This window comes from Mobula hypostoma, chromosome 2 (assembly GCF_963921235.1).
Source record: "Mobula hypostoma chromosome 2, sMobHyp1.1, whole genome shotgun sequence".
Taxonomy (NCBI): Eukaryota; Metazoa; Chordata; class Chondrichthyes; order Myliobatiformes; family Myliobatidae; genus Mobula; species Mobula hypostoma.
The window spans coordinates 89,015,245-89,035,582 of NC_086098.1; the positions used below are offsets into that span (position 1 = coordinate 89,015,245).

At 42.7% G+C, this 20,338-nt stretch overlaps 1 protein-coding gene across 2 annotated transcripts in view; it reads right to left on the bottom strand.

Annotated features, from left to right (window-relative positions):
• khdrbs2 (KH domain containing, RNA binding, signal transduction associated 2) overlaps positions 1 to 20,338 on the bottom strand; it is a 521,774-nt gene that overhangs the window by 60,390 nt on the left and 441,046 nt on the right. For both annotated transcript variants that reach the window (XR_010016971.1, XM_063040191.1), the window contains exon 7: positions 14,119 to 14,201. Coding sequence is in view for 1 of the 2 variants with exons in the window: in XM_063040191.1 (XP_062896261.1) it covers positions 14,119 to 14,201 (83 nt within the window). In the remaining variant the exon portion in view is untranslated. The remainder of the gene's footprint in view (positions 1 to 14,118; positions 14,202 to 20,338) is intronic.

Genomic DNA, 20,338 nt, shown 5'->3' on the forward strand with positions numbered 1-20,338 from the left:
TTTAGCCAAAGAGTGGTGAATCTGTGGAATTCATTGCCTCTGATAGCTGTGAAGGCCAAGTCATTGGGTATGTTTAAAACGGAGGTTGATAGGTTCTTAATTAATAAGGGCATCAAAGGTTGAGGAAAGAAGGCAGGAGAATGAGATTGAAATGGATAATAATTCAGCCATGATGGGATGGTGGAACAGACATGATGGGCCATGTAGCCCAATCCTGCTCCTATACCTTACGGTCTTATCATTATTGTGATCATTATTGTTCACAGTTCTGCCTACTGCATTATAAAAGGATATGGAAGCTTTGGAGAGGGTGCAGAAGAAATCTGCAGGATGTTGCTTGTATTAGAAAGTATTAGTTATAACAAGAGGTTGGACAAACTTGGGCTGGAGGTTGAGAGGAAACCGGAGGGAAGTTTATAAATTTATTAGAGGAATTAATAGGGATGGTAGAGACTTTTTCTCAGGGAAGAAGAGCTTTAAGTTGAGAAAGGGCAAGTTAAAAAGAGACTTCTGAGGCAATTTTTGTTTTATCAGAGAGTGATGGGTGACTGGAAAGCACTGCCAGAGGTGCTGCAAGGAGACATGACAGTAACATTAAGAGGGATTTAGACAGACACGTGAACAGGCAGCAAGTGCAGGCATGTAGACCACGTGTAGACAGGTGGGATTCAGTTTAATTTGGCACTGTGAACAGTACAGACATTGTGAGCTAAAAGATTGCTCCTGGGCTGTACTATTCTATGTTCAATCTCAACTCCAGCAACAAAGATAGAAACTAGCCCTCTTTTCCAAAGTTCCCTAAATCCTGACAAACTAGAAACTACCACCCTCCACATCCCCTTTCAATTTTCTTTTTTTTAATGAAATTGGCAAGTCCTGTTTATGTGTGAATTCTGTCCGGGGCCTTTGACCACCACATGAGTGATGTGTAAAAGTCAAAGCAGCACGACAATGAACACTACGAAGTTTTCTTGATCTGTACATGTTACAGAAGGTCTCTACAGTGTGGGCATACAGGTAAACAATAGTTCTTTTTATATATAAACTATAGACGGTTGTTACGGAGTTGATGAAATTATAATGAACACCTGCTATATCCTGACATTTGTTTAAAATGATGAGGTAATTTGCTTTGTGGTGATATTGCTACCAATATTAGGAGATTTAGGAAGCTGTATATACAGCCTTAAATGTTGAAAATTCATGGGAGATGTACAGCAGCATACAAAAGTGCTGGAGGAACTCAAGAAGCATCTATGAAATTGACATTTTGGGTTGAGACTCTACATCAGGACTGGTGAAGGATCCCGGCCCGAACTATTGACAGCTTGTTCCTGAATTGAAATACTATTTACTCTACCACCCACGTACTGGATGCTGGAGCTTTTTTTTTTAACAAAAAGGCCATGTTCAGCCCGTGTGGGCAGCAATGTCTCTAGTCCCATCATGCTGAGCACTGGGGCTCCCCAGGGCTATGCTCAGCCCACTTACCCATGTCGCAGGACTCAGCTGAAACCATGTCATCAAGTTTGCAGATGATACAACAGTGGTTGGAGTCATCAATAATGATGGATGAGAGGGAGTACAGAGAGGAAGTGGAGTGGCTGGTGGACCGGTGTGAGAAGAACAACCTACACCTGGATGTGGAGGAGGCCAAGGAAATCACTGTGGACATCAGGAAAGTGCAGATGAACCATTCTCCTCTGCGAGGCTCTTCCCCACCCCTCAACATCTTAAACCGAATTTTATAGGAGCACTATTGAGAGTGTCCTGGCAAGCTGCACGTCCATTTGATCTGGGAGCAGCCGAGCATTGGATTGCAAGTCCCTACAGCTGAGAGGATCATAGGGGTCTTCCTACCATCCATCGGGGGACATTTATCAGGAGTGCTGCGTACACAGGTCCCTGTACCAGAAAACCATGTATGATTTGTGGTGGGCTATTTCAAGGGCAAAGAGACAATTTTGAACGAGGTTGGATGCGACATCGGATACACGGCAACTCTGGCAGGGTTTGCAAGACATTACTTCCAACAAAGCAAAACCCAATAGCATAAATGGCAGCGATACTTCACTACCAAATGAACTCAATGCCTTCTGTGCCCACTTTGAAAGTGAGATTACAGCTACAGCTGTGAAGATCCCTGCTGCACCTGATGATCCTGTGATCTCTGTCTCAGAGGCTAACATTAGGCTGTCTTTAAAGAGTAAACCCTTGCAAGGCAGAAGGTCCCAATGGAGTACCTGGTAAGGCTCTGAAAACTTATGCCAACCAACTGGTGGAAGTATTCAAGGACATTTTCAACCTCTCACTGCTACGGGCAGAAGTTCCCACTTGCTTCAAAAAGGCAACAATTATACCAGTGCCGAAGAAGAATAACGTGAGCTGCCATAATGACTATCGCCCGGTAGCACTCACATCTACAGAGAGGTTGGTCATGACTAGAATGAGCTCCTGCCTCAGCAAGTACAGGGACCCATTACAATTTGCCTATCGCCACAATAGGTCAACGGCAGACGCAATCTCATGGCTCTTCACATGGCTTTAGACCACCTGGACAACACAAACACCTATGTCAGGATGCTGTTCATCGAGGACATTTACAGTCGAGTTCATCGACTATAGCTCAGCATTTAATATCATCATTCCCACAATCCTGATTAAGAAGCTGCAGAACCTGGGCCTCTGTACCTCCCTCTGCAATTGGATCCTCGATTTCCTAACCAGAAAACCACAATCTGTGTGGATTAGTGATAACATATCCTCCTCACTGACGATCAACACTGATGCACCTCAGGGGTGTGTGCTTAGCCCACTGCTCTAGTCTCTATATACACATGACTGTGTGGCTAGGCTTAGCTCAAATACCATCCATAAATTTGCTGGTGATACAGTCACTGTTGGTAGAATCTCAGATGGTGACGAGAGGGCATACAGGAGTGAGAATGGTATCGCAGCAACAACCTGGCACTCAACATCAGTAAGATGAAAGAGATGATCGTGGACTTCAGGAAGGGTAAGATGAAGGAACACATACCAATCCTCATAGAAGGATCAGCAGTGGAGAGAGTGAGCAGTTTCAAGTTCCTGGGTGTCGAGATCTCTGAGGGTCTAACCTGGTCCTAACATAGCAATGCATTTATAAAGAAGGCAAGACAGCGACTGGACTTCATTAGCAGTATCAAGAGATTCGGTATGTCAACAAATACACTCAAAAACTTCTGTAGATGTACTGTGGACAGCATTCTGACAGGCTGCATCACTATCTGGTATGTGGGGGCGGGGAGCTACTGCACAGGACTGATAGAAGCTGCGGAGGGTTGTAAATTTAGTCAGCTCCATCTTGCGGACTAGCCTACAAAGTACCCAGGACGTCTTCAGGGAGCGGTGTCTCAGAAAGGCTGCGTCCATTATTAAGGACCTCCTCCACCCAGGGCATGTCCTTTTCTCACTGTTATCATCAGGAGGTACAGAAGCCTGAAGGCACACACTCAGTGATTCAGGAACAGCTTCTTCCCCTCTGCTAACCGATTCCTAAATGGATATTGAACCATTGGATACTACCTCACCTTTTTTAACATATAGTATTTCTGTTTTTTTGCACAATTTTTAATCTATTCAATTTACGTATACTGTAATTGATTTAGTTATTTATTAATTATTATTACTGTTTTTTTCTGTATTGTTTTAATGTATTGCATTGAACTGCTGCTGCTAAGTTAACAAATTTCATGTCACATGACAGTGATAATAAACCTGATTCTGATTCTTTGTATTATTAAGGATTCTATCCATCCATCCAGCGTCCTCTTTGACTTTCTACCATCCGGCAGGAGACACCGAGGCGCAAAAACAATAAGAGTCAGGATGGGAAACAGTTTCTTCCCTCAGGCCATTATGTTTCTGAACTCCCGGCTGCATTGCATTCAAAATGTCACTGGTTAATCTGTTCTGTACCTTACAATAGTTAACTTATGCACTTTAGTCGGTGTATTTATGTGTAATTCATCTGTATTTTTATCCTTACTTTCTTAAGTTATTGTCTGTTATGCTTTACACCCTAGTTTGGAGAAATATTGCCTTGTTTCACGGTACATGTGTACAGTATATAGCTGAATGACAATAAACTTGACTTGACTTATTCCTTTCTATAGATGCTGCCTGATCTGCCTAGTTCCTCCAGCATTTTGTATGTGTTACTCTGAATACCCATGATCTGCAGTACTCTTCTGGTTGGGGGAGGGGTGATACACAATTTCTTTATGTGCAGTGAGCTGTTCTGACCTGGAATGAAAGGTTTGCAAGATTAGAGGAACCAGAATCCCACAAAGTTTCTCAGAATGGAAATGGGATACAGTGTATGTTTAAAAATTAAGTACAATGGAGAAAGCAGACATGTGGGACTAATTGTCTAGCTCTTTTAAAGAGCTGGTGGTTAAGATTGAATATTTACATTGCTATTACATCATGTGCTGTAGTAAGATTTGTCAAATGGGAATACTGAATAAACAATACGTTTCCCACCTGCTATTTATCTGGGGAAAGGTTTCATAAACAATGACGAACATTTAATTCCAGCACCAACATAAGGAACGCACAGAAAATCCCAGAGGAGCTCAGCAGGTCAGGCAGCATCCATGGAGAGGAATAAACAGTTGATGCTTTGGACTGAGGCAATTGATCAGGACTGAAAGGAATTTGGAAGAAGCCAGAATAAGAAGGTGGGGGGTGGGGGGAAGCGGTACAAGCCATAAGGTGACAGGTGAAGTCAGGTGAGGGGGAAGCTAGGTAAGGGGATGAAAGGGAATCTGATGTCACCACCCAGCAAGAATTTGATCACCTTTGCTCAAAAGGAGAAATCAAGATTCCACCCATCACCGACTCTTACTGACTCAGCCCTACTGGTCTAACAGCTGCTTGTGTCCTATCAGAATCTCATCTTAGAATGAGCTCAGAATTAGGTTTAGTACCACTGACATATGTCACGGAAGCTGTTGTTTTGTGGCAGCAGTACAGTGCAGGACAAAAAAATATTACAAGTTACAAAAAAGTACAAAAGAGGAATAGCAAGGTGTTGTTCATGGGTTTATGGACTGCTCAGAAATCTGAATGGAACTATTCAGAAAGCTGATGGAAGAGGGAGAGAAGCTGTTCCTAAAACAATGAGTGTGGATCTTTCAGCTCACACTCTACATTCAACACACCCTTTCTTCCTTTCTCTCTCATCTGCTTTCCCTGAAAGTTATTTGTTCTCTTGCCCTAAACAACTCCATACAGTTCCTGAATCTGAGCATTAAGTATGTCATTCACAACATAGCCAATCTCCCAAAAACCCCAGACGTGGAAATGCTTTTTCATAATAATTGTCCAATAGTTATCTTGAATTTGCATTTCCTTCGATAGGCCATAAGATAGATCTCTGCCTCTTCAGATCGCTTCCAGTTATTGTCCCTGCTTTCACTTTGAATAAGAATTAATGATCTTGAAATGTTTAGAAAATGTTATCACATTTGGTGCAATCAGGCTTAATCAAGTCACTCTGTTTTACCATTAAATCAAACACATTCTTTCAATTGATTCATTTATACATTTCCATCAAACTATAATTAAGTATATGAGGAACATAAAAATTGAATTCTTTCCTTAATAAAATGCTGTCAGTAAATTGTTTTGGTTATATAATAGCATTTTAGCCTAAAAACATCCAAATTTTCTGTAATATTTCATTAAGGTCAATGGTAAAGGTTATTATTGAAGACTGATTTGTATTAATACAGTATCATACTGCTAAATTCAAACTTGCTGTAGTGATAATGTTTATGAATCATCCAATAATTTGAATTATGACATACCGCAAATTGAACAGCAATGTTAATGGGAATTTTGTTTTAAAGGAAAATTGAACTTAAGGACATGATTTAAGCAGTGGCTTTGAAATAAGAGGAGCAGGTAAAATCCTTGCATTACTCTGGATCCTTTGCATAACTAACATCAAGGTTTGTTTCAGGGACACTTCCTGTGTTAGAGTGTCAACACCTCCAGTGGTGGCCTTCAATCATCATGAGCAGTCACTTTTTGGCTGTACAAGATTTAAAAAGAGCTCGGGGCCCCTGAGGACTTTTCAGTGATCTGTGAGGGCACTTGGCAAAGGCCAGTAAAAAGAATTTAGGTTAAAGCAGAGTGGCCATTGTGGGAGCAGCCATTGTGTGAGAGGGCCAGTGTTAGAGTGGCTAGGTTTTGGCTCAAGCGGCTTATACAAGAAGAGGTGCTCTAGGTAAACGTCTCTTTCTTTGTCTATTAGTTACATAGAAACATAGAAATAGGTGCAGGAGTAGGCCATTCGGCCCTTCGAGCCTGCACCGCCATTTATTATGATCATGGCTGATCATCCAACTCAGAACCCTGCACCAGCCTTCCCTCCATACCCCCTGATCCCCGTAGCCACAAGGGCCATATCTAACTCCCTCTCAAATATAGCCAATGAACTGGCCTCAACTGTTTCCTGTGGCAGAGAATTCCACAGATTCACCACTCTCTGTGTGAAGAAGTTTTTCTTAATCTCGGTCCTAAAAGGCTTCCCCTTTATCCTCAAACTGTGACCCCTCGTTCTGGACTTCCCCAACATCGGGAACAATCTTCCTGCATCTAGCCTGTCCAATTCCTTTAGGATTTTATACATTTCAATCAGATCCCCCCTCAATCTTCTAAATTCCAATGAGTACAAGCCTAATCGATCCAGTCTTTCTTCATATGAAAGTCCTGCCATCCCAGGAATCAATCTGGTGAACCTTCTTTGTACTCCCTCTATGGCAAGGATGTCTTTCCTCAGATTAGGGGACCAAAACTGCACACAATACTCCAGGTGTGGTCTCACCAAGGCCTTGTACAACTGCAGTAGTACCTCCCTGCTCCTGTACTCGAATCCTCTCGCTATAAATGCCAGCAAACCATTCGCCTTTTTCACCGCCTGCTGTACCTGCATGCCCACTTTCAATGACTGGTGTATAATGACACCCAGGTCTCGTTGCACCTCCCCTTTTCCTAATCGGCCACCATTCAGATAATAATCTGTTTTCCTATTTTTGCCACCAAAGTGGATAACTTCACATTTATCCACATTAAATTGCATCTGCCATGAATTTGCCCACTCACCCAACCTATCCAAGTCACCCTGCATCCTCTTGGCATCCTCCTCACAGCTAACACTGCCACCCAGCTTCGTGTCATCCGCAAACTTGGAGATGCTGCATTTAATTCCCTCATCCAAGTCATTAATATATATTGTAAACAACTGGGGTCCCAGCACTGAGCCTTGTGGTACCCCACTAGTCACTGTCTGCCATTCTGAAAAGGTCCCATTTATTCCCACTCTTTGCTTCCTGTCTGCTAACCAATTCTCTATCCACATCAATACCTTACCCCCAATACCGTGTGCTTTAAGTTTGCACACTAATCTCCTGTGTGGGACCTTGTCAAAAGCCTTTTGAAAATCCAAATATACAACATCCACTGGTTCTCCCCTATCCACTCTACTAGTTACATCCTCAAAAAATTCTATGAGATTCATCAGACATGATTTTCCTTTCACAAATCCATGCTGACTTTGTCCGATGATTTCACCGCTTTCCAAATGTGCTGTTATCACATCTTTGATAACTGACTCCAGCAGTTTTCCCACCACCGACATTAGGCTAACCGGTCTATAATTCCCCGGTTTCTCTCTCCCTCCTTTTTTAAAAAGTGGGGTTACATTAGCCACCCTCCAATCCTCAGGAACTAGTCCAGAATCTAACGAGTTTTGAAAAATTATCACTAATGCATCCACTATTTCTTGGGCTACTTCCTTAAGCACTCTGGGATGCAGACCATCTGGCCCTGGGGATTTATCTGCCTTTAATCCCTTCAATTTACCCAACACCACTTCCCTACTAACATGTATTTTGCTCAGTTCCTCCATCTCACTGGACCCTCTGTCCCCTACTATTTCTGGAAGATTATTTATGTCCTCCTTAGTGAAGACAGAACCAAAGTAATTATTCAATTGGTCTGCCATGTCCTTGCTCCCCATAATCAATTCACCTGTTTCTGTCTGTAGGGGACCTACATTTGTCTTTACCAGTCTTTTCCTTTTTACATATCTCTAAAAGCTTTTACAGTCAGTTTTTATGTTCCCTGCCAGTTTTCTCTCATAATCTTTTTTCCCCTTCCTAATTAAGCCCTTTGTCCTCCTCTGCTGAACTCTGAATTTCTCCCAGTCCTTAGGTGAGCCACTTTTTCTGGCTAATTTGTATGCTTCTTCTTTGGAATTGATACTATCCCTAATTTCTCTTGTCAGCCACGGGTGCACTACCTTCCCTGATTTATTCTTTTGCCAAACTGGGATGAACAATTGTTGTAGTTCATCCATGCAATCCTTAAATGCTTGCCATTGCATATCCACCGTCAATCCTCTAAGTGTCATTTGCCAGTCTATCTTAGCTAATTCATGTCTCATACCTTCAAAGTTACCCCTCTTTAAGTTCAGAACCTTTGTTTCTGAATTAACTATGTCATTCTCCATCTTAATAAAGAATTCCACCATATTATGGTCACTCTTACCCAAGGGGCCTCTCACGACAAGATTGCTAATTAACCCTTCCTCATTGCTCAAAACTCAGTCTAGAATAGCCTGCTCTCTAGTTGGTTCCTCGACATGTTGGTTCAAAAAACCATCCCGCATACATTCCAAGAAATCCTCTTCCTCAGCACCTTTACCAATTTGGTTCACCCAATCTACATGTGGATTGAAGTCACCCATTATAACTGCTGTTCCTTTATTGCACACATTTCTAATTTTCTGTTTAATACCATCTCTGACCTCACTACTACTGTTAGGTGGCCTGTACACAACTCCCACCAGCGTTTTCTGCCCCTTAGTGTTATGCAGCTCTACCCATATCGATTCCACATCTTCCCGACTTATGTCCTTCCTTTCTATTGCGTTAATCTCTTCTTTAACCGGCAACGCCACCCCACCTCCTTTTCTTTCATGTCTATCCCTTCTGAATATTGAATATCCCTGAACGTTGAGCTCCCATCCTTGGTCACCCTGGAGCCATGTCTCTGTGATCCCAACTATATCATAATCATTAATAACAATCTGCACTAGTTATAGCTAGTGTGGTGAGAATGGGTCTAGGGTTGGAGGTATGTTCTTTGTGTGAGAAGTGGAAGCTCCGGGAGACACCTGATGACTTTGCAGAGTACCTCTGTGGTCGTTCTTCTCCATAATAAGTACACGGCTTTGGAAACTGTTGGTGGGGATGACCTACCGGGGAAAGCAACAGCGACCAGGTCTCTGGCACTGTGGCTCCGAAGCGTGGTGGGGAGAAGAGGAGTGCAGTAGGGATAGGGGATTCCATAGACAGAGGAGCAGACAGGAGATTCTATGGACATGAAAGAGACACCTGGATGATATGTTGTCTCCTAGGTACCAGGGTTTAGGGATGTCTTGGATTGGGTCTATAGCATTCTAAAGGAGGGTGAACAGCCAGAAGTTGTGGTACATATTGTTACCTCCTTTAAACTTTCTCCCTTCACCTTAAAGCCATTTTTGAGTATACTTCTGGAAATTTCCCCCATTTCCATCCAGGGAAAAAGACTCCGATTATCTGAGTATTGAATACAGTTTAGTTGTTTCATTATAGGAAGGATGCTGAGGGTGCAGAAGAGGTTTACCAAGATACTGCCTGGATTAGAGAGCATGTGCTGTAACTAGAGATTGGACAAACTTGGAGTTGTTTTCTGTGGAGTGACGGAGGCTGAGTGGAGATCTGATAGAGGTTTGTAAGATTATGAGAAGCATAGATAGACCAACAGTATCTTTTTCCCAGGTTTGAAATGCCTAATACCAGAGGGCATGGATTTAAGGTGAGAGGGGTAATTTCAAAGGAAATGTGAGGAGCAAGTTTTTTTACATAGCGAATGGTGGGCACTAGGAATGTGCTGTCTGGGATGGTGGTAGTGGCAGATACGCAAGGTCTCTTAAGAGATGCACATGAATATGAGGAAAATGGAAGGATGTGGACATTGTGTCGCCAGACAAGATTAGTTTAGCTGGCCATTTGATTACTAATTTAATTTGTCTGGCACAATATTGTGGGCCAAAAGGCCTGTTCCTATGCTGTACTGTTCTACGTTCTTTCTACCCTATCTCTGCCATGAATAATTTTATACACTCTGTCAGATTGTCTTTCAGCAGCCAACACACCGGAGTATACTCTCTAATCCAGACACCATGCTGGTGAACCTCTTGCACTGCCACACCCTTCTTGTAATGCAGTGACCAGAAGTACACACAATACTCCAAAAATAGCCTAATCAAAAATTTAAACAGCTGCAACATAACTTCCTGCCTTTTATACACAGCACCCCGACTGATGAAAGTAACTATGGCATACACCTTCTTTACCACTTTATCTTCCTGCATTGTCACTTTGAGGGACCCATGGACTCCACTGTCTATAAGTAGATCCCAAAGATTGCTTGTTGTGGCACATTCTTTAAATAGACCATGACTGCTGAGTAAACACACTTCCTTTGCAGTAAATTATACTGCTGTGAGCCCTGAAGCTAGTTCCCTTAATCCCCAACTCGCTACTAGCATAGCGGTGTCAGTCCACGACTTTTATTTGTCAGGTTAATGCACTGTTTAATATTTAGCACACTTTTTACCACTTTAGTTTTCCTCCTTTTCTTTTTTGTGTGACGAAGGACATCCATGGATGGGTGTTGGGCCAGCAAATGCTGTGAACAAGGACCAGCGAGGACGAGGACTGGTGGACTCCAGGTCAACCAATCCCCCCCAGGTCAGTGGAGCAAAAGCTGCTGACCTCCGAGGTAGGTGAGCCGATGAGCCTGGAGTTCGAGGTCCCGCCATCGGCGAGTGCTAGGGTTGATACTGAATATCGAAGCCTGAAGTTTGATCGGAAGTCCAGATGTTGAGGCCCAATGGCTGAAGCCCTGGGTCCAAGAGTCTGAAAGTCCACTTGGGTTGTCAGAGGTCCACTGGCCACGAGTCCACTGGAGGCCCCAAGGCCTGTACTGGGTTTGGAATTCCGTCTGTATGAGAGTTGGTGGGATGGAGGGAAGGGGTTTGTTTTGCTTGTTGTGTTCTGTGTTGTTTTGCCAAGAATGTGGGCCTGGTAAGCTGGCGCCAGAATGTGTGGCAACACTAGCAGTCTGCCACCAGCACATCCTTAGGTTGCCAATGGAAATGACGCATCTTACTGTATGCTTCAGTATACATACGATAAAAATGACACCTCTTACTGTATGCTTCAATGTACATAAGATAAAGAAACCGAATCTTCTTCAGCATTTCCTCGGGATTGCTGTCACCTTGATTTTGCATGAGCTGGAGCCAATGTGGGAAATGCAGTCTCTGCCACTAACAGGGCAGGATTTGGGTGGATAGTATATGAGGTGGTCCATTCTATGCCGCCTACATGGGTGCCCTCTAACATTTACAATAGTAGGAGAGTCTAAGACCATAAGGCACAGCCTCAGAATACAAGGATATTCTTTTAGAACTGAGATGAGAAGGGATTTTGTTAGCCAGAGGACAGTGAATCTGTGGAATTCATTGCCACGGATGGCTGTGGAGGTCAAGTCATTGGGTATATGTAAAGCACAGGTTGATAGATTGTTGATTAGAAAGGGCATCAAAGGTTATGGGGAGAAGGCAGGACTATAAAACCGTAAGACATAGGAGCAGAATTAGGTCATTTGGCCCATCGAGTCTGCTCTGCCATTCCATCATGGCTGATTTATTATCCCTCTCAACCACATTCTCTTGACTTCTTCACATTAGGAGAATGGGATTGAGAGGGGAAATAAATCAGCCATGATTGAATAGTGGAGAAAACTTGATGGTACAGTGATCTAATTCTGCTCCCATGTGCTATGGCTTCTGTGCTCCCTATGCATGGATTCAAGGCTCTCAATGCTATCCTGAATGCTCATCTCTGCTTTGAACAGTCATGAGCCAGAGATCTCCAGGAGCTAGTGCGGATGAGGAGTCATGAGGGGCATAGGTAGGGTGAATGCACTCAAGTCTTTGTTCAAAGGGGGGGACTCAAGAGCTAGAGGGCATAGGTTTAAGATGAGTGGGGAACGACCTAATAGGAGCTTGAAGGGAAACCTTTTTATACAAAGGATGATTTGTTTGAGGAGTGAGCAGCCAGAGAAAGTGGTTGAGGCAGATAAATTAACAATATTTAAACGACAGTTCGACGGGAGCATGGATTAGGTGGTTTAGAAGGTTCACAGTGAGATTAGCTTGAGTGGAGATATTGGTTGACTTGAACCAATTGGGATCGCTACCACAGGAGGTATAGGAGTTTCAGGTCCCACACCACCAGGTTCAGGAACGGTTAGTACTCTTCAACCGTCAGGCTCTTGAACTAGTGTGACAACTTCACCCACCGCAACTCAAAGTTCAAAGTAAAATTTATTATCAGAGTACATACATGTCACCACATACAACCCTGAGGTTCTTTTTCTGCGGGCATACTTAGCAAATCTATAGAACAGTAACTGTAAACTGCAAACATCAGGAACTGTAAACTGTAAACAAACTGTGCAAATGCAGATATAAGTAAATAACAATAAATAACGAGCATGAAATAACAATGTAACAGAGTCCTTAAATGAGTGTAGTCAGCCTGCTTCTGTTCAAGAGCCTGATGGTTGAGGTGTAGTAACTGTTCTTGAACCTGGGGCACTTGTACCTTTCACCTGATGGCAGCAGTAAGAAAAGAGCATGGCCAGGGTGGTGAGGATCTTTGATGATGGATGCTGCTTTTCTACGGCAACGTTTCATGCAGATGTGCTCAATGGTTGGGAGGGTTTTACCTGTGAAGTACTGGGCTGAATCCAGTCCATTTTGTAGGATATTCCACTCAAAGGCATTGGTGTTCTCATACCAAGCCGTAATGAAGGCCTTCAGCACACTTTCCACCACACATCTATAGAGGTTTGCCAAGGTTTTCGATGACACACCGAACTGAACTCTGAACTGATTCCAGAACCTAGACACTCCCTGTCAAGGGCTCTACTACTCATGTGCTCAATATTATTTATTTAATATTTTCTTTGCACTACTTATCTTCTTTCGCACATTGGTTGTTTCTCAGTCTATGTGTTATGTATAGTTTTTCATAACTGTTATTGTATTTCTTTATTTTCCTGCAAATGCCTGCAAGTCAATGAATCTCAGGGTAGTGTGTGATGATATCCAATGTATATACTTTGTTAATAGTTACTTTGACTTTGTTTCTGTGCTATGGATGTTATATTTCCTTAAGGAGGTTTTAAACACATCATTGAATCTGTGTACCTGGCAATCTCTTCCCGTGACAGCTCTGAATTGATTACTTTTGATACAAGTCAGATATCCCCCCTAATGACAAGGTACCACAGAGCTGAGTTCTTATATCCACCTGCATTTGGCAGATGCATCCATGTCATAACACTTAAGCATCTGCAGGACCTGCAATTTATAGCAAACTTGTTATTCTCTCCTTCACAGTTCTGACAAAAGGTCTTTGTCTTGAAATATTAATCTCCTTCTCCACAGATGCTGTCTGACCTGATGAGGGCTTTTAGCATTTTCTGTTTTTTTCTTTCAGATTTCCAGCAATTTTAGTCTTTTTGAGTTTCACGCAGTTTAAAGATCATAGTGGGGGTCCTGACCTTCTCCCCTTAGTTCTATTATTGTGTTCGTTCCTGTACATGTTTCTTTTGAACTCGTATTCCTTCCTTCATCTCATTGCTTGATTTCTACTGCAGGGAAAGCCATGGGTAACAGACTTGCAGTGCATGGTTCATGGACTGGTGGTGCAGATCAGCAATGATTTATCCAATGGCAAAGCAGGAAAGAGGAACTGGATGACCTTCACCTGTTCCTAAACCATTGACCATACTTGACCATGTGGATAGTTAATGCAGACACTATATGATTTTGCACATTTTGAGCTGTTATTTTGTTCAATTCATTTTGAGTCTTCGTAACGTTGAGACAGTACATCAAATGTAATCAGAATGCAGATGGAACAGGATAGAATGAATTTTACTCACCTCTCCACTTGACTTGCATAACTACTGTCATAGGTATCATAGCTCTGGTCATCATAATCACCTCCATAGCCATCGTCATATCCCTGCAGAGGCAAAAATACATAAATCAATATGGTAGATGCTTCTTTGATTCACTCTTTACAGTCGTAAAGCATTATGCTCTAAACCTTGCCAGCCTTGGCCCATCTAATTCTTGCCAGCCTTGTTTTCTGCCTGGTCCCATACACCTGCACCAAGACCACAGCACTCCACACCTCTTTTACCAACTTCTCTTAAATGCTCCAATGGAATCCACATCTACTGCTTTCTCTCGAGCTCATTCTACACTTGCCCTACCCTCTAAGTGAAAAAGCTCTCCATCAGATTACCGTTAAAGATCTCACCTTTCACACTAAATCTTTGACCTTTAGTTCTAGTCTCACCCAACCTTAGATTAGATTATGAGGACACTCAATCCTCGTTTATTGTCATTTAGAAATGCATGCATTAAAAAATGATACAATGTTCCTCCGGTATGATATCACAGAAAAACAAGACGGACCAAGACTAAAACTGACAAAAATCACATAATTATAACATATAGTTACAACAGTGCAAAGCAATACCGTAATTTGATAAGAGCAGACCATGGGCATGGTAAAAAAAGTCTCAAAGTCCCGATAGCCCCAACATTTCACGTAGACGGTAAAAGGGAGAAACTCTCCCTGCCATGAACCTCCAGCGCCGCAAACTTGCCGATGCAGCATCCTGGAAGCACCCAACCACAGCCGACTGAGTCTGTCTGAAAACTTCGAGCCTTCGACCAGCCCTCTGACACCGAGCACCGAGCACCATCTCTGCCGAGCGCTTCAACCCCGCCCCGGCTGCCGAGCAACAAGCAAAGCCGAGGATTCAGGGTCTTCCCCTCCGGAGATTTCGGATCACACAGTAGCAGCGGCAGCGAAACGGGCATTTCAGAAGTTTCACTAGATGTTCCTCCGTGCTCTCACGTCTGCCTCCATCAAATTAGAATTGTGCACGGCATCCTACTTTACAGATAACAGATATCATCACTGGAGAGGCTGCGCGCGCTGCGTCGTGCCGCCTTCTTCTCCTCCTCCTCCATTAGTGGAAAAAGCCTGTCAATACCCCTCATGATTTTGTATATCTCTCTCAAATCTCCCCTCATTCTCCTACGCTCCAGGGAATATGGTCCTAACCTATTCAACCTTTCCCTTTAACTCAGGTCCTCAGGTCTCAGCAACATCCTTGTAAATTTTCTCTGCACTCTTTTATGCTTATTGATATGCTTCTTGTAGGTACGTGATCTGAACTGTACACGATACACTAAAACTGGCCTCACCAATATCTGTACAACTTCAGCATAATATCCCAACTCCTGTACACAACGCTCCGGTTTATGAAGATCAATGAGCCAAAAGCTCTCTTTACATCCCTATCTAACTGTAACACCTCTTTCAAGGAATTATCAGTCTGTATTCTAAAGTCCCTTTGTTTTACTGCACACCTCAATACCCTATAATTCACTGTGTAAGACTTACACTGGCTTGTCCTCTCCCACCTGTTGCCCCCTCCTCCTCACTCTGGCTTCTTTCCCCCTTCCTCTCCAGTTCTGACGAAGAGTCTTGGCCAGAAAAGTCAACTGAAGAAGAAGCTTTTGGGATTCTACTGAGGACCATATATAACCATCTAATGTATATAGAACTGAGATGATGTTTCTTCGAACAGGGTGTAAAACATGATAACACACAATAACTTATGAAGGTAAGGATAAAATCTACCAATGAATCACACATAAATAAGTGCATTAATATTAAATATTGTAAGGTATGGAACAGATTAACCAGTGACACTTCGAATACGATGTGGCAGGGAGTTCAGAAGCCTAATGGCTTGGGGAAAGAACCTGTTTCATATCTTGACTGTTATTGTTTTTATTCATCATTGTCTCCTGCCTGATGGCAGAAAGTCAAAGAGGATGCTGGATGGATGGGTGGGATCCTTTATAATACTAAGGGCCCTGTGTACGCAGCACTCCAGATAAATGTCCCCAATGGATGTTAGGGAGCCCCTTATGATCCTTTCAGCTATTCTCGCAGTCCTTTGTAGGGACTTCTGGTCCAATGTTCAACTGCTCCCTTATCAGATGGAGATGCAACCTGTCAGGACATTCTCAATGGTGCTCCTGTAGAACACAGTTAGGATGGGGATGGGGGGAGGGGGAGCTTTGCTTGCCTCAATCTTCTTAGGAAGTGGAAGTGCTGCTGTGCCTTCTTGTTCAGGCAAACAGTTATAGACAAGTGTGTCCTCACAAAATCATTTGGTCTTCCCCAACCAGAAGCTCTGGATAAACCAGGAGATGCACAATCTGCTGAGGGCTAGATCAGAGGCATTCAAGTGTCGTGACAAGAAAGTTACAAGAGTCCAGGTATGATCTCTGGAAAGCCATCTCATGGGCAAAGTGGCAGTTCCGAACTAAACTTGAATCAATGAAGGATGCTTGATAATTGTGACAGGGCTTGAATACTCTCAGCTCTTTTAACGTTAAATCAAGCAACATCGGTGGCAACAGGGCCTTGCTTCCAGATGAGCTCAATGCCTCCAATGCTTGCTCTGACCGTCAAAACGTGGAGGCACCTTAACAAACGCCCATAGCCCCCAATGATCCAATGATCTCAGTCTCTAAGGCCTATGTGCAAGCAGACTTCGTGGGAGTGAGCCACGAAAAGCATCCGGCCCAGATGGGATATCTGGCCAAGTATTAAAGACCTGTGCTGATCAACAGGCTGGAGTCTTCACTGAGATCTTTAACCTCTCTTTTCAGCAGTCTGAGGTACCTATCTGCTTCAATTATAGCGGTGCCTAAGAAGAATGAAGTAACTTGCCTCAGTGACTATCATCCAGTAGCACTTGCACCCACAGTGATGAAGTGCTTTGAGAGGGTGGTTATGAAGCATATCAATTCCTGCATGGGAAGCAACTTGCATCCACTTCAAATTGTCTACCAGAGCAACTAGTTCACAGCAGATGCTATTTCATTGGCTCTTCACTCAATACCGAAACATCCAGACAGCAAAGATGCATACATCAGGATGCTCTTTATCAACTACAGCTTGGTATTCAATGTCATCATCTCCTCAAAACTAATCAATAAGTTCCAAGACCTTGTCCTCAATACCTCCTTATGCAATTGGATCCTCAATTTCCTTACTTGCAGATGCAAATCAGTTCAGATTGGCAACATCACCTCCACAATCTCCGTCAGCACAGGTGCACCACAAGGCAGTGTGCTTAGACCCTGCTCTATTCGCTTTACACTTATGACTGGGTGGCAAAGCACAGCTCCAAAACTATATTTAAGTTTGCTGACAACACCACTGTCCTTGACTGAATCAAAGGTGATCACAAATCAGCATAGAGGAGGGAGATTGAAAATCTGGCTGAGTGATGCATAACAACAATCTCTTATTCAATGTCAGCAAGACCAAGGAGCTGATTATTGACTTCCGGAGGAGGAAACTAATTGTCCACGAGCCAGTTCTCATCAGGGGATCAGGGTGGAGAGGGTCAGCAACTTTAAATTCCTCAGTGTTATCATTTCGGAAGACCTGTCCTGGGCCCAGCACTTAAGTGAAATTACAAAGAAAGTACGACAATGCCTCTACTTCCTTCGGAGTTTGTGAAGATTCAGCATGACATCTAAAGCTTTGACAAACTCCTATACAGGTGTGGTGGAGAGCATATTGACCGGCTGGAAACACCAATGGCCTTGAATGGAAAATTCACAAAAAGTAGTGGATATGGCCCATTCCATCACAGGTAAAGCTGTCCACACCACTGAGCACATCTACACAGAGCACTGTGGCAGGAAAGCGACATCCATCACCAGGGACCCCCACCACCCAGGTCACACTCTCTTCTCGCTGCTGCCAGCAGAAAGAAGATACAGAAGCCTCAGGATAATAGTTATTACCCCTCAACCACCTGGCTCTTGAACCAAAGGGGATAAGTTCATTCAACTTCACTTGCTCCATCACGAAAATGTTCCCACAACCTAACGACCCATTTTCAAGGACTCTTTAGCTCATGTCCTCCATATTTATTGCTTTCTTGTCTGTTTGTCTGCCTGCCTGTTTGTTTGTTTATTTATTTTTGCTTTTAGTACTTGCACAGTTTGTTGTCTTTTTGTACACAATTTGTAGGCCCAGTTGGTGCAATCTTTCATTGATTCCATTATGGTTATTGGATTTATTGAATATATCTGAAAGAAAATAAATCTTAAGGTTGTATATGGTGACATATACTGTAGGTACTTTGATAATAAATTTACTTTGAACTTTGAACCTTGAAATACAATAGAATCAATGAAAAGCTAGCTTTGATGATTATCCTCAGCACTCAAACAAAAATGACAAACCATCAATGTGCAAAATGAAGACTAACTATACAAATACCAAAAAAGCAAATAATAATAAGATTTTTGAATCTTGATATTAAATCCCTTGGATAATAGGCTGAAATATAGAGGAACGCACATATAATGCTAGAGGAACTCAGCAGGTCAGGCAGCATCTATGGGAAAGAGTAAACATTTGATGTTTCGGGTCAAGACCCTTCTTCGGGACTGAAAGTTAAGGTAGGGGTGGGAGAGATGCCTGAATAAAAAGGTGGGAGAAAGAGTAAAATATACCAAGTTTACTGTTGTGACAAGTGAGACTTGTACAACACTGATTACCAGAATGGTAAACTCTGAATTGACCACAGTGACTAACTGGCAAATCTAAATCATAACAGAGTAACTCATCTTCCAATACTTATCAAAGTTGCACAATCTTAAATTAAAACTGTTGTCCCTTTTTCTTTTTTAAGATTAATCATATTTGTTTGGTAGTACTGAATTAAATGTGAAACGATATAGATTTATGATTTATTTTGCATTAGCAGAATTTCCATCAAGCAACATTATGCTGATGTGTGCACATTTTGGTACTGAACATTTTCAATGTTAAACTTTAATTTTTGCTCCAAGCACCAAAAAATTACAGAGTGAATGTTGGCGGATCATTGTCAAACATTATGATTTGATTGATGTTATTGAGACTGTTTTGTTACTGAAGATAAGACCTACAGATCGTAATCAGTAAGGATAGGCAGCAATATCTTTGCCTTGATTTTCCTCAACACTGGTGTTCTGAGAGCCCTACGCTACTCCCTGTGCACTCCTGACTGCATGGTCAGATTCTGCTCCAACTTCATCTATGCTTACAGATGATACCATCATAGTGTGCTGTATCTTAAACATTGATGAGTACCGGAAGCAGATAGAGAGCTTTGATATGAGAGCAGATATGATGTCATGACAACAACCTTTCCCTGAATGTCAGCAAATCAAAGAGCTTGGTCCTTGACTGAAGGAGGTGGTGGTGGGGGACGTGCATGCTCCTGTCTACATCAACAGTACTTAAGTTGAGAGCTTCAAGTTCCTAGGAGTGAACATCACCAGTACCGTGTCCTGGTCCAACCATGTTGATACTACAGCTAAGAAAGCTCACCCAGTGCCTCCCCTTCCCCGGGAGGCTACCTTACCAATTTTCATCACTGCACTGTAGAAAGCATCCTGTCTGGATGCAGCATGGCTTGGTATACCACTGCGCAGCTCTGGACCACAGGAAATTGCAGAGAGTTGTGGTCACAGTTCAGTATTTCATAGAAAGTAGTCCCTACTCCATGGACTCTGTAAATACCTCCTGCTGCCTCAGTAAAGCAAGCAAAATAGTCAAAGACCGCAGGCATCCTGGACATTCTTTCTTCTCCCCTCTCTCACTGGAACCTCATTATAATCCTGCATCTTACTACCTGCCTGCACTGCACTTTCTCTGTAACTGTAACACTTGCTCTGCTCTCTGTTATTGTTTTATCTGGTACTACTTCAATGCATAGGTGTAATGAATTGATTTGTATGAATGATATGCAAGACATGATTTTCACTGCACCTCAGAACCTGTAAAAAAAATGATTTACAAGCTGTTGGGAGACTTGAACCTTGGAACACTTGGGAGTACTAGACACACGGATGTACAGTAACTCCAGCAATCTCAGACCTCAATCTCATGTCAACAAAGACTAGGCTTTAATAATGGTTTATGGTCAGCAAATTGCAGGGCAGCATCTACACCACAGAGATGCAATAAGGACAATCTTTCTATAAACACACGGATTC